This window comes from Phyllostomus hastatus, unplaced genomic scaffold (assembly GCF_019186645.2).
Source record: "Phyllostomus hastatus isolate PE091 unplaced genomic scaffold, TTU_PhHast_1.1 phas_contig_37, whole genome shotgun sequence".
Lineage (NCBI taxonomy): Eukaryota > Metazoa > Chordata > Mammalia > Chiroptera > Phyllostomidae > Phyllostomus > Phyllostomus hastatus.
The window spans coordinates 1,771,351-1,786,858 of NW_025333867.1; the positions used below are offsets into that span (position 1 = coordinate 1,771,351).

The following is a 15,508-nucleotide window of genomic DNA, read 5'->3' on the forward strand; positions in this document are numbered from 1 at the left end:
ACCTTTAATTAAAAACAAAAATAAATGATGACTAGTAGGTTGATCTAAGTTGAAGTTAGCAGTTTTGATGTTTCAGTTGACTTTGAGGAGATGCTAAAAAGCATACAGGATGAGTTTGGTATTTTAATTGTATGTGTGTGTGTCTGTGTGTGTTTTACTTTTATGTGCATTGAGAGTAATTTTTTCCCTGGCATTTTTAGGGAAGTATTCACTGATACTAATAGATACTGGTAGCATAAACTTAATTTTAACTGATGATACTTTTCTTAAGTGAAAGTATTGAAAGTGTGGTCGGGAGTCCACCTGTAATTCCAAATATGATGATATTTTTAGACATGTTAGTCAACCCTTAAATTATTTTTTGAGTATCTTTGGTCTGCAGTAATTCTCTCATACATTTTTTAATTACAGATTTTAACCTTTTGACTTATGACAGCAAAACTGATTTCTCTTGCAACTGGATATAATGATCTGTAAAATTTTAAAAAACTTTAAAAAGTTTTATTTTTCCATTTATTTTTTGTGTCCATCAGAAGATAGTTTTCTCTTGAGTACTCCTCTATTTTTGGTAATTAAGAAGGTTCTAGTATGACAGAACATTTTTCAAATCATTCATTCTTAAAAATATGAGGTTTCTTAGCAACAAATAGTTATGGTAGTTATTTCTCAATTGGATTATAGTGATGAAAAGACATTTCTTCTGAATGAGAACATAGCATTGTATAGTCAAATAATGATTGTGTTTAGAATTGCTTTCCCTGCTCCTCTTTTCCCTGCTCCTCTTTTCCCTTTAGACTTAATTTTTATAAAAGATATTACATATCAGTTAACTATTACAAAGGAAGATTGAAGTATCAAGGGATTTCTCAGGCTCTCTGAGCTTGCATACTCTGGCACTGTCTTGATAGACTTGCCTTTTATATACAGCTGCCAAGTTCTTGCATAATTGTCCTGACAAATGGCATACTCATTAATATTGCCACTGGGCCTTTGCCAGCTTGGGGAAGCCACGCGCCCCAGGCAAAGTTCAATGCCAATTTCTTGCTGTGGCTTTAAGCCATACCTTAAATACATTGCTGAAACCAATGATGGATAAATAGTCATTTGAGGTAAACTTTACTTACATTTATTCATTCAAGAGAAGAACTTTTGTGAATGGTAAGGGGCTGCTGGTATTTCTGAGCCATAGACTCTCCTGTGTGCTGGAGCTGCAGGTTCCTGCCTTGGGGGCTTTCTTTTTGTCACTTACATGCTCCAGAATCAATCAGAAAAACATACCTTGGTGATTTCTTAGTGAAAATAATTTATTCACTGCTAAAGTACTCAAGGTAGAAAAGCATGGCTGTTGTTATCAGTGTCTACTATTATTTCTTGTAATTACATACACCAGGTGCTGTGACAAATAACAATTGTGTTTAAGTGGACAAAACTCAAGGAACGAGCATGGGATGCTCTTAGTACAACTGTGTGTTAAACTGTTCTCTCAGGCATTACATGTTGCTGAAAGTTAATGATTTCAAAATAGAGTGTCCATTTGGTTTTATATTAATTATTTTCTACTGGGAGAGATGTACATGTCCACAGATAATTACTACTAGGTTCATTTGGAATGAAAGTATGAATATTTCTATTTTAAACATCTAGCTTATTTAAGTTGATTTCAAACAATAGAGCAAGAATTAAGTTTCCTGGTGCCTAGTTAGTTCCAGAATTTGTAGAGACAGTATCTTCTGTTCTTCTGTACTCTTGGCAATTTTATTCTTTGTGTATTGCACAAAATCCCTCCCAGGATACCACCCCCGCCACCCTAGTTATTCTTCAAGGTAGAGCTAGCCAGGTAATGTGTGGCTTTGTCTCTGATGACTCACTTTATTTGCAAGTGGACTTTTCTATTGTAATCTTACTGTCAGTTGAAAAGAACTCTGGCTGGGGCCACCAGGACCAGGAGCTGCGCTTGTGTTCTATTTTAATTTGTAAGACATTTGTACTATTTGACCAAGTTTCACCTATGTCCTTGGCTTCTCTAACTTCACTGGCTTAGGTAATATAACTATTCTCTAGCCTAATCTTCTCACTTTTTCTAAAATGTATAAATATACTGACACAGATTTTCCTGAATTCAGAACAGGCTTCTTCTACTAACATAACATGCTATATTTTATTTCTCCAATTTATTAAATTGCATTTCCCTTCTGTTCAGTGTGATATGTCCTATGAGACAGGAGAAATGAAACTACTTTAATTGAACTCTGTTACTGTTCTGCCATGTAATTAAAATTCTGATACCCCTATTAACATACCTAAGTGGATATATGAGAATTAAAGAAAGTGTTATTTATGGAAGGACTCAAAATCCGGGATTATTCCCCAATACACAAGTGCCAGAGAGCTGAAACATGATGTGTGTCCTGGGACAGAAGCCAAGAAGGGGCAGAGCAGTTTGTGGTTGGGTTGTAAAGTAGCCTAGACTTAATGTTGTGTGTAACTGAATTCAAATGCACTTTGGAAATGTTAAAAAGAGAGAGAGTCCTGTGGATAACTGTTATTAAGTAGGGAAAGAATTCTTCCCCTCTAGCTTTCTTAAGTTCTTATAGTTGGGCTAATAATAAAATTGACATAAGACCAGATTAAGAGGAGAAAAACCAATTTAATACATGTGTACAGGAGAATCATAAATGATGCTCTCTGGAATGATGAAACAGCCAACTTTTTATACCCTTTAAACAAAGAAATAATAAATTTGCGATTGACAGGACAGAAAAAAGTTAGTGCTTATTAATAAGAAATCTAAGCAAGGTTGGGGTATTCATTAGTGAGGAATCGAAACAGTTTGGGCTTGGGTAAAAATTAGCAAAGAGGCAACAAAATTTGTTTATACAGGTTCTTTTGATCCTGATTCCTTAACCTAGCTGTAAGAGTATCTTTCCCCCTTGGAGCAAGGGGGCACCTTTCACAAGGGAGATTTATTTCCTTCTATCCAGAAGACAAGGGAGGGTCTGTGTGCCCTCCTGTCCCAGCTGCTTGTCAGGTAACTTTAATGCAAAGTAAGCAATACACCATTGTGGGACATTTTGGGGTGGCCTGCTCTGGGCCCTGAGATTTTAAAAAGAACTGAAAGCATCTATTATTATCGGTGGCACCTATAATAGAATTATTATAAACCTGAGTGTGGAGTATATCTGTGAAGTATTTTATATATGTGGGGGCTCCACTGTATACAACCTAAAGAAACTGAAAGTCTAGAGGTGGAATTGTTATAGGGACAGCGGTGACCAAGAACTAGTGATAAGGCCCTGATTGGTGTGACTCAGTGGGTTGAGTGTTCTACTGCATACCCAAAAGTTGCTGGTTTGATTCTAGTTAGGGCTCATGCCTGGGTTGCAGGCCAGGTCCCTGTCAGGGGTTTGTGAGAGGAACTGATTGATGTTTCTCTTGTATATCAGTGTTTCTCTTCCTCTCATTCTCCCTCTCTTCCCCTCTCTGTAAAAATAAATAAATAAAGTATTAAAAAAAAGAACTACTGACAACTAGGAAAACATACATAGCCAAAAAAAGTACGGATTTTTAAAAAATTTTATTTTAATTGTTGTTCAAGTACAGTTTTCTGTCTTTTACTCCCATCCCAGCCCACCTCCCTAGTGCTCCCCACCTCCCTCTCATTTCAACCCCAACCCCCAGTTTTTGTCCATGTGTCCTTTATACTTGTTCCTGTAAACCCTTCCCCTTTTCCCCTGAAATTCCCTGCCCTCTCCCCTGTGGACACGGTCAGCCTGTTCTCTGTTTCAGTGTCTTCGGTTATATTTTGCTTGTTTGTTTGTTCTGTTGATTAGGTTCCTGTTAAAAGTGAGATCACATGGTATTTGTCTTTTGGAATATTTGTCTTTTGTCTTTTGGTATTCGTCTTAAGGAATTACCTGGCTTATTTCACTTAGCATAGTGCTTTCCAGCTCCATCCAAGCTGTAGCAAAGGGTAGGGGCTCCTTCTTTCTTTCTGCTGCATAGAATTCCATTGTGTAAATATACCATAGCTTTTTGATCCATTCATTTACTGATGGGCACTGAGGTTGCTTCTAACACTTGGCTATTGTAAATTGTGCTGCTATGAACATTGTGGTGCATAGGTTCTTTTGGATTGGTGTTTTAGGGTTCTTGGGATATAATCCTAGCAGTGGAATTGCTGGGTCAAAAGACAGATTTTTTAGTTTTCTGAGAAAATTCCATACTGTTTTCCATAGTGGTTGTACCAGTCTGCAATCCCACCAACAGTGCACTAGGGTTCCCTTTTCTCCACAACCTCTCCAATGCTCATTGTTTGTTGCTTTGTTTATGATGGCCATTCTGACCAGTGTGAAGTGGTATCTCACTGTGGTTTTAATTTGCATCTCTCTGATAGCTAGGGGTACTGAGCATCTTTTCACATGTCTCTGTATCCTCTGTATGTCTTCCTTGGAGAAGTGTAAAAAGTGCAGATATTGACTACATTAATAGGATTAGACACTGAAAAATTGACAGTGTTATTTATTGGTTGTGAAATATGTAGAACATACCATAAAGAAACTGTCAAAGACAGGTGTAAATATTCAGAGATTGGCTGCAGAAATTTAAGAAGCTTCATGGTGCAGGGCTATGCAACCTTGGCCCTTAGGCCACATGCTGCCCAGGATTGCTATGAGTGCAGCTTAACCCAAAGTCGTAAATTTACTTAAAACCATTTTTTGCTCATCATTTTTTGTTAGTGTTTGTGTATGTAATGTGTGGCCCAAGAAAATTCTTTTTCTTCCAGTGGGGCCTAGAGATGCTAAGAGGCTGGACACCCCTGTGAAGTGTCTGAAGCCTGCAATGAAGAGCTTTGTTCATCACAAGCTAGTTTAAAAATCATATTGATTAATTTGCTAATATTCATTGAAAATTTGAGTCTAGAAAAGATTTGCACTGTAGATGAAATAGCATTATGCTGGGACTAGGTTTCTAGAAACATTAAGGATGACCAATGAGAAATCATCAACTGATTTTAAGGATGCTAACCACTGGCTAACTCTTCTTGGATGTGTTGGTGTTTTAGGCACATTGTATCAATAGATAAAGTTGGAAAAGAATGGGGGAAAACTTTAAGGTTTGAAAGGTACATGCAGTTTACTTAGGAATTATTATTTATATAAGAAAACAGAGATAACCAGAGAAATATTTTCTGACCACTTCTTTACCACTTTGTACCTTTAATACAATTCACTAATGATAAGCTGTATTGGAAGAAAAGTGGAATTTTGTTGTTTTCTATTTCTTATGAAAGTCTGTATTTGACATTTATGTTCCTAACAATTTGACATCCGTAATAGAGCCTGGTGACCAAGGAATTTTATGCCTTCTGAAGAACAAGTATACATACTGAAAAATCGAACAAAACTGTATACTTGCTTTAGTTAATAGATTACTCAGGTTCTAATACCTTCTGAGAGAACTAAACTTAAAAAATGCTATTTATAAGATGCAGATGTAGGTAGATGCACTGTGCCTCCTTGCACAACCAAAAGGACAACAACAAAATTTAAAAACAAAAAACAACTATACTGCCAGAAAGTTGAACTCTGTGGAAGTCCTATAACCAAGGAGTTGAAGAAGAAATTACCATTCAGACTAGGAGGAGGGGCTGAGATGGGTTGTGGGGGTGGAGAGGTAGTGGCAAGGTGGTACATGGAGGACCCAGTGGGCCAGGCGGCAGCTGGCAGACTGGGAGGTCCCATATTTGCATGTGGATAACTGGGAAGAACAACTGGCAGCAAGGCAGACCATACAACCCAGGGATACAGTACAGGAAAATAAAGTCTCAAAACCTTTGACGGTAAAATCCTGTGAGGGTTGCAGAGGCAGAAGAAACTCCCAGGTTCCCAGGAGAGTACATTAGAGAGAACCATAGGGTCATAGAACATACACAAACACACCCACCTGGGAATCTGCACCAGAAGGGCCCAATTTGCTTGTGGGTAGCAGGGGAAATAATTGAAAGCCAGCTGAGAGCTAAGCAAGTGGCATTGTTCCCTGTCAGACCCCTCCTCCAGATACAGCACCACAACACAGAGATGGGGGTTTCCTGGCCCTGGCAAATACCAAAGGCTCCACCCCTTACTACATGAAGACCAAAAAAAGTATGTCTCAAATGAAAGAACAGATCAAAGCTCCAGAAAAAATACAACTAAGCTATGAAGAGATAGCCAACCTATCAGATGCACAATTCAAAGCACTGGTAATCAGGATGCTCACAGAAATGGTTGAGTGTGGTCGCAAAATACAGAAAAAAGTGAAGGCTGTGAAAAGTGAAATGAAGAGACATATACACAGAACCAATCGTGACAGGAAGGAAAGCGGGACTCAAATCAACGACTTGGAGCAGAAGGAAGAAATAAACATTCAACCACAAAAGAATGGAGAAGCAAGAATGCAAAAAAATGAGGGGAGGCTTAGGAAGTTCCAGGACAACTTTAAACACTCCAACATCTGAATCATAGGGGTGCCAGAAGGAGTAAAGGAAGTGCAAGTAACTGAAAACTTATCTGAACAAATAATGAAGGAGAACTTCCCTAATCTTGCAAAGGAAATAGACTTCTAGGAAGTCCAGGAAGCTCAGAGAATCCCAAAGAAGTTGGACCTAAGGAAGCACACACCAAGGCACTTCATAATTAAGTTACTCAAGATTAAAGATAAGGAGAGAATCTTAAAAGTAGCAAGAGAATAGGAGACCAACAAAGACAGTTACCAACAAAGGAGTTCCCATAAGAGTATAGCTGATTTCTCAAAAGAAACCTTGCAGGCAGAAAGAGTCTAGAAAGAAATATTTGAAGTCATGAAAGTCAAGGACCTACATCCAAGATGACTCTATCCAGCAAAGCTATCATTTGGAATGGAAGGGCAGATAAAGTGCTTCCCAGATAAGGTCAAGTTAAAGGAGTTCATCATCACCAAGCCTTTATTATCCCTTATTATAAAAAATGTTAAAGGGATTTATCTAAGAAAAAGAAGAAGATCAAAAATACAAACAGTAAATTGACCACAAACTCACAACTATCAACAATTGAACCTAACCAAAACAAACGAAGCAAACAACTAGAACAGTAACAGAATCATAGAAATGGAGATCACATGGAGGCTTATCAGTGGGGAGGGGGTGGGGGGAGAATGGGGGTAAAGGTACAGGGAATAAGAAGCATAAACAGTTGGTGCAAAATAGACGGGGAGGTTAAGAATAGCAGAGAAAACAGAAGCCAAAGAATGCATATGTTTGACCCATGGACATGACACGTGGTAGGGGTGGAATGTTAGAGGTTGGGGACAGCGGTACAGGGAGGAGGGGGAAAAAAGAGAAATAAACTGGGACAACTGTAATAGTATAATCAATGAAATATACCTAAAAAATAAAAAGAAGATTAAAAATATGAACAGTAAAATGACAGCAAACTCACAACTATCACCAACTGAAACTAACAACAAAAACAAACAGAAACTAAGCAAACTACAACAGGCATAGAATCACAGAAATGGAGCTCACATGGAGGGTTATCAGTGGCAAGGGGGAGTGGGGAGAATGGAGGAAAAGGTATAGGGAATAAGAAGCATAAATAGTAGGTACAAAATAGACAGGGGGAGGTTAAGAATAGTATGGGAAATGGAGAAGCCAAAGAACGTATTTAAATGTATTTTATTGACTGGGCATTGCTGGGTTCCAACACAGCTTTATTTACAAAAGCAGGACATGGGCAAGTTTGTTCTTCAGGTCTTATGTTAAAAGGTATTTCATTTCCACCATCTAAGCTATTGTGTTTAGACTCATTGATTTATTCATTCATGTATTACTTTATGCACTTAAACATGTAGTGATGTATAAAATACATTGCTCAGATAAGGTAAGTTAAGATAGGTGATTAAAGAGATGTAATTTGAATTTAACAGCCTTAGGTCTATTTTCATTCAGAAGTACTTGAGTTGCCCAGAGTTTTGAACTTTGTCCATGGATAGGTGTTTGAGTTTTTGCAAGTTACAAGATCTATTTGAGCCTTATTTTCTTTGTCAAGTAGTAAGAATAATACTTAGCTAACATAGTGGTTGAAAGGATGACATGGAAGACCACTGTACCAATAGAAAAATGGCTGTCAGTGCTGGTTTTTATCTTTTTGGGTCTCTTGTAATTTCCAGATGAACTTAGTTCCTAATAGAGAAACTAGACAAAGGCAAAAGGAAAGGAATTTACTTTTCAGGTGGGAGTGGGAACGCTTTTCTATAAAAGATGATAATAGAGGAAAAAAACCCAATTGTTTTGGGAGGAGGGAAATGACTGTAAGAGAAAGTACAACCAGGAGCTGAGGGGATAGATAAAAATTCTGAAAATGAGGACAAGAAAATGAAACTTTCTTCAACAGTGAAAAGGTCGGTGAGGAGAGCAAAAAAGGGGTGTAAAGATGGGGCCCTTCTATGGGAACAGAACCAAGCAGTGGATTTGTATGTGTGAGGAGCTAGGAACTGAGAAGGAAAGAGAAGTCAGAAATGTATAAATAGTGTGTCAGAAACATCTTTTCCAGAAGAATTCTGAATTTTGTATAATAGCATTTGTCTTTGGAAGTAAAAAATACTTTTCTTATGTCTTGCCAGGGGCACTGAATTGGGTAGTTAACAACCTAACAGTCTGACTTTGCACTAAGATGCATAAGGTGGCACATACATATTTAAAATTCATATCTACTGCAGTGACAAGGCATTGAGCACTGTAGATGGGAAGACACATTTCCATTGAAGCTGAGCCAAAAAACATTTCTCAAAAGAACTCTGACAAAATAGTTTCATAGATGGATAAATCCAGAGAGTTCTTGGGTATCTTTGAAAACTTTTCACATGCTGGCAGTGTCAGACAAAGATGCCATGCACAAGCTTGTAATAACCAGTCACACGTTTATGATAATATAACTTGGAGCTAGATATTCTCAGTCCCACTTTTGAATTAGGTGAACTGTACAGCCTAGGTCCATGTTAGACGTGCTTTGTTGGTCACTTGGAGCAATATACTTCTCTCCTAATGCATCTTCATATCATGAAGTTAGGTATTTTCTTGGTATGATTGTAAAACCCTTGAAGTAAAATAACCACATAGTTGTATGCTTTGAAATAGCCCAATAGGTAAAAATTCCAAATTGTAGAAGATACATTTGGGTGACTTAAGTTTATAGTAAAATTTTTATGGACATAGGGATATGACATGTACAGATTTTTATAACTGAGATCCCTGAGTCAATTTAAAACTTACCTTTGTGACAGTGGGCAACAAGTACTGTGTGACGTGGTCCAGAATCCTTCAATGTTGTTTATCTCTCCCTGTATCTTAGAGTTTGTCAGCTGTATCTGGCTGGGTCTTTGTCACCTCATCTGTGACATGAATGGCCTGTAGTAGATGACTGCTGAGGTGATTTTCACATGTGAAATTTGGTGCTCTTCTTATTAAATTCTAGGCATTTTTAAAAAAAGTTCTGGTCAATGCTCTTATCTTCTGGCTGCTCTGAATCCCTTCCCAAGGAAGTTTAGTTCTGCTCCTGGCTTATTGTGTGTGCATAGTAGAAACTTGCTCTTTTACAAAACAAAAGTATAGTTGATGGGATGCTGCAATGGTATTACATTTAATTGACATGACCAGATGTGAGGATAGAAAGGATTTGCATTTATAAAAATAATTTTAGCTATCCATTGGTATAGTCTATCACATTGTGTGATATTTTATTTTTAAAAATATTAACTAAAAATAACCACCATTTAAAGTGGTATCTCAATGTCAAAAATTATATTAATGCCATTTTTTAATATAGTGAAATAATCCCAAAGTCATGCTTTGTGAAAGGTAAGTAGAACTTTGTAGTTATGAGGGAGAAAGAAAGACAGACATGTGCAGGATGGCTGTTTAAAATATCATCTCTTTTGATATATTGATAGTTTAGATATACGTGTGTGTGTGTGTGTGTGTGTGTGTGTGTGTGTAATCATGTGCCAGAATTCAGCTAAGTTCTGTCTATTAGATAATCCATTTGAAGTTTTTTGGTTATAAAATCTAGTTGAAATAAAAGGAAGTTGTCACATTTAGAAAGCTTTGTTTAGCATGAGTGGGTCAGAACATGACATGACATGATAATGGAAATTTTCTTTAAACCCAAGGATCTAAATGGCAAGGGAAGGACGTCCAGCTAGAGATTAGAAATATAAAAGTGACGCTCAAGATTCTTTTGATTTAGAGCCTTTGTCAGCAGATTTTCTTTCTTTTAAAAAAATATTTTATTTATTTATTTTTAGAAAAAGGGGAGGGGAAGGGAAGGAGAAGGAGAGGGAGAGAAGCATCAGTGTGTGGTTGCTTCTCACATGGCCCCTGCTGGGGACCTAACCTGCAATCCAGGCATGTGCCCTTACTGGGAATAAAACTGGCAACCCTTTGGTTCATAGCCTGTGCTCAATCCACTGAGCTACACCATCCAGGGCAGATTTTTTTAAGTGGATATTCTGTGTGTGGTAGGGAGAGGTGGTGGGAGAACAATGATGTCAGTAGGACAGTGGGAAACTTGAGGGAGACATGAAAGTCACATTTACTTTCCACAGGGTGAGCCTTAACTTGTGTTTTGCATCTGTGCTCTTTCCAGAATCCATAAGAAGTATCTACAATGGTTTCTTCAGCTTTCAGGAGAGTTGCCCATGTGTGTGTCTACCCGGTGAGGAAGGCCAGTAGTGTCTCCAGAGGCCATCAGCATCCAGCCTTGGGTTCACGGCCTGCTGCTTCAGGGTTTGCTGCCCGAGGAGCTCCAGGTGGTGTGTTGGAGCTGCTGGGTCAATCCTACCCTCAGGATGACTACAGCAATCTCTCCCGGAAAGTACTCTCCTGTGTTGGCAGGAATCTGCACAACCAGCAGTATCACCCACTTTGGCTGATCAAGGAGAGGGTGAAGGAGCACTTTTACAAGCAATATGTAGGCCGCTTTGGGACTCCCCTGTTCTCAGTCTTTGACAACTTTTCTCCGGTGGTCACGACTTGGCAGAACTTTGATAGCCTGCTCATCCCAACTGACCACCCAAGCCGGAAGAAGGGAGACAACTATTACCTGAATCAGACTCACATGCTCCGAGCACATACATCTGCACACCAGTGGGACCTGCTGCATGCTGGGCTGGATGCCTTCCTGGTGGTGGGTGATGTTTATCGACGCGACCAGATCGACTCCCAGCACTACCCCGTTTTCCACCAGCTGGAGGGCGTCCGGCTCTTTTCTAAGCACGAGGTGTGTCTTGAGACATTTTTCATTGTTGAAGGCATGGATATTCATGTTGCAGTCACTAAAGTTTATCTCAGTGAAACCAGAACCATTGTTCTTTGCATTTGTGAATCACTCATCCTTGATGACACCCTTTCTTTCTATAGGCCGAGACTCAATATATTTCTCAATATATTTAGAGTGATTTGCTTTGTTAGTAATTACAGATGTTGGTAGGCCTTTGTATTCTCTTGTCTGTCTTTATTCTTCTAATATTCATCTGCCTTTCTCTACGTTTCTTCTTAAGAATGAATAATCAGTGGCTCAAATTTACCCTCAATCCAAGGGAGTTAAACATAAAGTACTGAAACCTCTGATAAGTTTATTTCAGGTCTGTCAGTAGAAGTTAATTATGTGTTCATGTTGTTAGACTTTCTTATCCTATAGTAGAAAGGACTGATGATTTATTGGTTTAAATTGTAAACTGTGTTCTTGTTCCCAAGCTCTTTCCTTAACCTCCCCTATTTTATGTTTGTGGACACTTTACATGTTTTTCTTTGTGAGATGTCTTTAATTGTTGCTGTTCTTGAGGTATGTATTTTGATGCACTGAGCCTTTTTGACTAGGAAGTCTGCTTTGTGGTCTTTATCAAAAGCCACAACTCATTTAATTTGTTAGCTCATATCCTAATAATATTGTGTGCATCTTGTTTTTTCTTTCTCTTTCTCTCATTCTCCTTCCCTCCCTTCCACCCTCTCTCCTCTCTCCTCTCTCCTCTCTCCCCTCTCCCCTCTCCCCCTCTCCCCCTCTCCCCCTCTCCCCCTCTCCCCCTCTCCCCCTCTCCCTCCCTCCCCCTCCCCTCCCCCTCCCCCTCCCCTCCCCCTCCTCTTCCTTTCTCCTCTCCCCCTCCTCTTCCTTTCTCCCCTCCCTCCCTCCCTCCCTTCCTCCCTTCCTCCCTCCCTCCCTCCCTCCCTCCCTCCCTCCCTCCCTCCCTTCCTTCCTTCCTTCCTTCCTTCCTTCCTTCCTTCCTTCCTTCCTTCCTTCCTTTTTTCCTCTTTTTTTTTTGGCAAATTATGAAAATCCTTAAAAGTTGAGTCTATTTCCTAAAAATCTGCAATACCACTTGTGTTTTATTCATATATTTTTTGATTTTTTTATCATTTTTTTACAATTACCGTTTAGTCCCCTTATACCCCCAGCCCCCAGCAATCACCACACTGTTGTCTATGTCCATGAGTCCTTTTTCCCTTTTGCTCAACCACCCCTACCATCTAAGCTGTCATCCTATTCTCCATCTATGAGTCTATCCCCATTTTTTTGTTAGTTCCATTTGTTCATTAGATTCCAAATATCAGTGAAATCATATGTATTTGTCTTTCTCTGATTGGCTTATTTTACTTAGCATAATGTTTCCAGGTCCATCTATATTGTCACAAAGGGTAAAATTTTCTTCTTCTTCTTTTTTTTTACAGCTGAGTAGTATTCCATTGTGTTAATGTCCTGTAGTTGTTTTCTTTACTCATCTACTGATGGACAGTTAGGTTGCTTCCTTATCTTGGCAGTTGTAAATAATGCTGCAGTGTACATAGGGATGCTTGTGTTCATTCGAATTAGTGTTTTGAGTTCCTTTGTATATATTCCCAGAAGTGGGATTGCTGGGTCAAAAGGCAGATCCATTTTTGATGTTTTGAGGTTTCCCCACACTGCTTTCCACAGTGGCTGTACCAGTCTGTGTTCCCACCAACAGCACAAAAGCATTCCTCTTTGCTCACACCCTCGACAGCACTTGTTTGTTGATTTGTTGATGATAGACATTCTGACAGGTGTGAAATGATATCTCTTTGTGGTTTGAATTTGTATTTCTCTGATGATTAGTGACATTGAGCATCTTTTCATATGTCTGTTGGCCATGTGTATGTCCTCTTTGGGGCAATGTCTTATTCAGGTCCTTTGCCCATTTTTCATTTGTGTTGTTTATTTGTTTTTGGTGTTGAGTTTTGTAAGTACTTCATAAATTTTGTATGTTAACCTCTTATCAGATGTATCAGTGAATATGCTCTCCCATTCTGTGGGTTGTATATTTTGTTGATTATTTCCTTTGTGTTGAAAACACTTTTTAGTTTGATGTAGTCTCATTGTTTATTTTTTCTTTTGTTTCCCTTGCCTGAAGAGATACAGCAGAAAAAATATTGCCGCGAGCAATGTCTGAGATTTTGCTGCTTGTGTTTTCTTCTAGGATTTTTATGGTTTTGTGTCTAACATTTAAGTCTTTGATCCATTTGAATTTATTCTTGTGTGTGGTGTTAAGAAGGTGATCTAGTTTCATTTTTCTATATGTATCTGTCCAATTTTCCCAACATCATTTATTGAATAAACTACCTTGCTCCTTGTATCTGCTTGCTTCCTCTGTCAAATATTAATTGACTATAAATGTGTGGGTTTACTTCTGGGCTATTTATTCTGTTCATTTGAGCTATGTGTCTGTTTTTAATGCCAGTACCATGCTGTTTTGATTACTGTGACCTTATAGTATAATTTAATATTAGTGTCATTCCTTCCAGCTTTGTTGTTCTTTTTCATGATCACTGTTGCTATGTGGGGCCTTTTGTTGGTTCCATATAACTTTCTGAAATATTTATTCTAGTTCTGTGAAATAAGTCATTGGAATCTTGGTAGGAATTGCATTGAATCTATAGATTTCTTTGGGTAGTATGGACATTTTAATGATGTTAATTCTTCCTGTCCATGAACATGGTATGTGTTTCCAGTTATTTGTATCTTCTTTTGTTTCTTTTTTTAAATTTTAAGTATTTTTTATTGATTATGCTATTATAGTTTTCCCAATTTTTCTCCCTCTATCCCCCTCCATCCTGCCCCTCAACCCTCCAGCATCCCCCCTCCCACACTTAGTTCATGTCTATGGGTTGTACATGTAAGTTTATTGAGACCTCTGTTTCCTATACCATTTTTAATCTTTCCTTGTCTATTTTATACCTACTAATTATGCTTCTTCTTCCCTATACCTTTTGCCCCCTATTCCTCCCTTCCCCATCCCCACTGAACTCCCTCTGTGTGATGTCCATATCTCTAATTCTGTTCCTGTTGTGGTTGTTTGCTAGTTTTTGTTTTCATTGTTTTTCTTTTCTTGTAGGTTCATTTGTTAATAGTTATGAGTTTGTTGTCATTTTATTGTTCATAGTTTTGATCTTCTTTTTCCTAGATAAGTCCTGTTAACATTTCATATAATAAGGGCTTGGTGATGATGAACTGCTTTAACTGGACCTTATCTGGGAAGCATTTTATCTGCCCTTCCATTCTAAATGATAGCTTTGCTGAATAGAGTAATCTTGGATGTAGGCCCTTGCCTTTTATGACTTCAAATACTTGTTTCCAGCCCCTTCTTGCCTGTAAGGTTTCTTTTGAGAAATCAGCTGATAATCTAATGGGAACTCCTTTGTAGGTAACTGTCTCCTTATCTCTTGCTGCTTTTAGGATTTTCTCTTTGTCTTTAATCTTGGGAAACTTAATGATGATGTACCTTGGTGTGTTCCTCTTTGAGTGCAACTTCTTTGGGACTCTCTGGGCTTCCTGGACTTCCTGGAAGTCAATTTCCTTCACCAGATTGGAGAAGTTTTCCTTCATTATTTGTTCAAATAAGTTTTCAGTTTTTTTCTGTTGCTTTTCTCTTTTTGGCATCCCTATAATTTGGATATAGGAACATTTCAGGTTGTCCCAGAGATTCCTCAGCCTCTCTTCATTTTTTTGGATTCTTGTTTCTCCATTCTGATCCATTTGAATGTTTATTTCTTCCTTTTGTTCCAAATTGTTGCTTTGAATCCTGGTTTCCTTCTTGTCACTGATGGTTCCCTGAATATTTTGCTTTATTTCCTTTTGGGTATCTTTCATTTTTTGACCAAGTTCAGTCAGACCTGTGAGCATTTTGATTACCAAGGCTTTAAATTCTCCATCAGATATGTTGGTAATCTCCTCATCGCTTAGTTCTGAGGTTATACTCTGTTCCTTCATTTGGGTCATATTTCTTTGTCTTGGCCCACCTGATAGGTTGAAAGGGGCGGGGCCTTAAGTATTCACCCAGATAGGGTGACCTTCTTTGCTGTGCTGCCTGTGGGGGAGGGGCCAGAGATGGAGCAATGCAGCTCGCCTGCCGTCTTTAGTGCACTGTCCGAGACTCTCGAGTTAGACTGGAATCATCTCCCACGGGGGCAACCCCAGCCGTAGCCCAT

At 38.6% G+C, this 15,508-nt stretch overlaps 1 protein-coding gene across 2 annotated transcripts in view; it reads left to right on the plus strand.

Moving 5' to 3' along the window:
- FARS2 (phenylalanyl-tRNA synthetase 2, mitochondrial) overlaps positions 1 to 15,508 on the plus strand; it is a 545,053-nt gene that overhangs the window by 110,057 nt on the left and 419,488 nt on the right. For both annotated transcript variants that reach the window (XM_045841682.1, XM_045841681.1), the window contains exon 2: positions 10,659 to 11,291. In XM_045841682.1, the coding sequence (XP_045697638.1) occupies positions 10,680 to 11,291 (612 nt within the window). In that variant the 5' untranslated portion in view covers positions 10,659 to 10,679. The remainder of the gene's footprint in view (positions 1 to 10,658; positions 11,292 to 15,508) is intronic.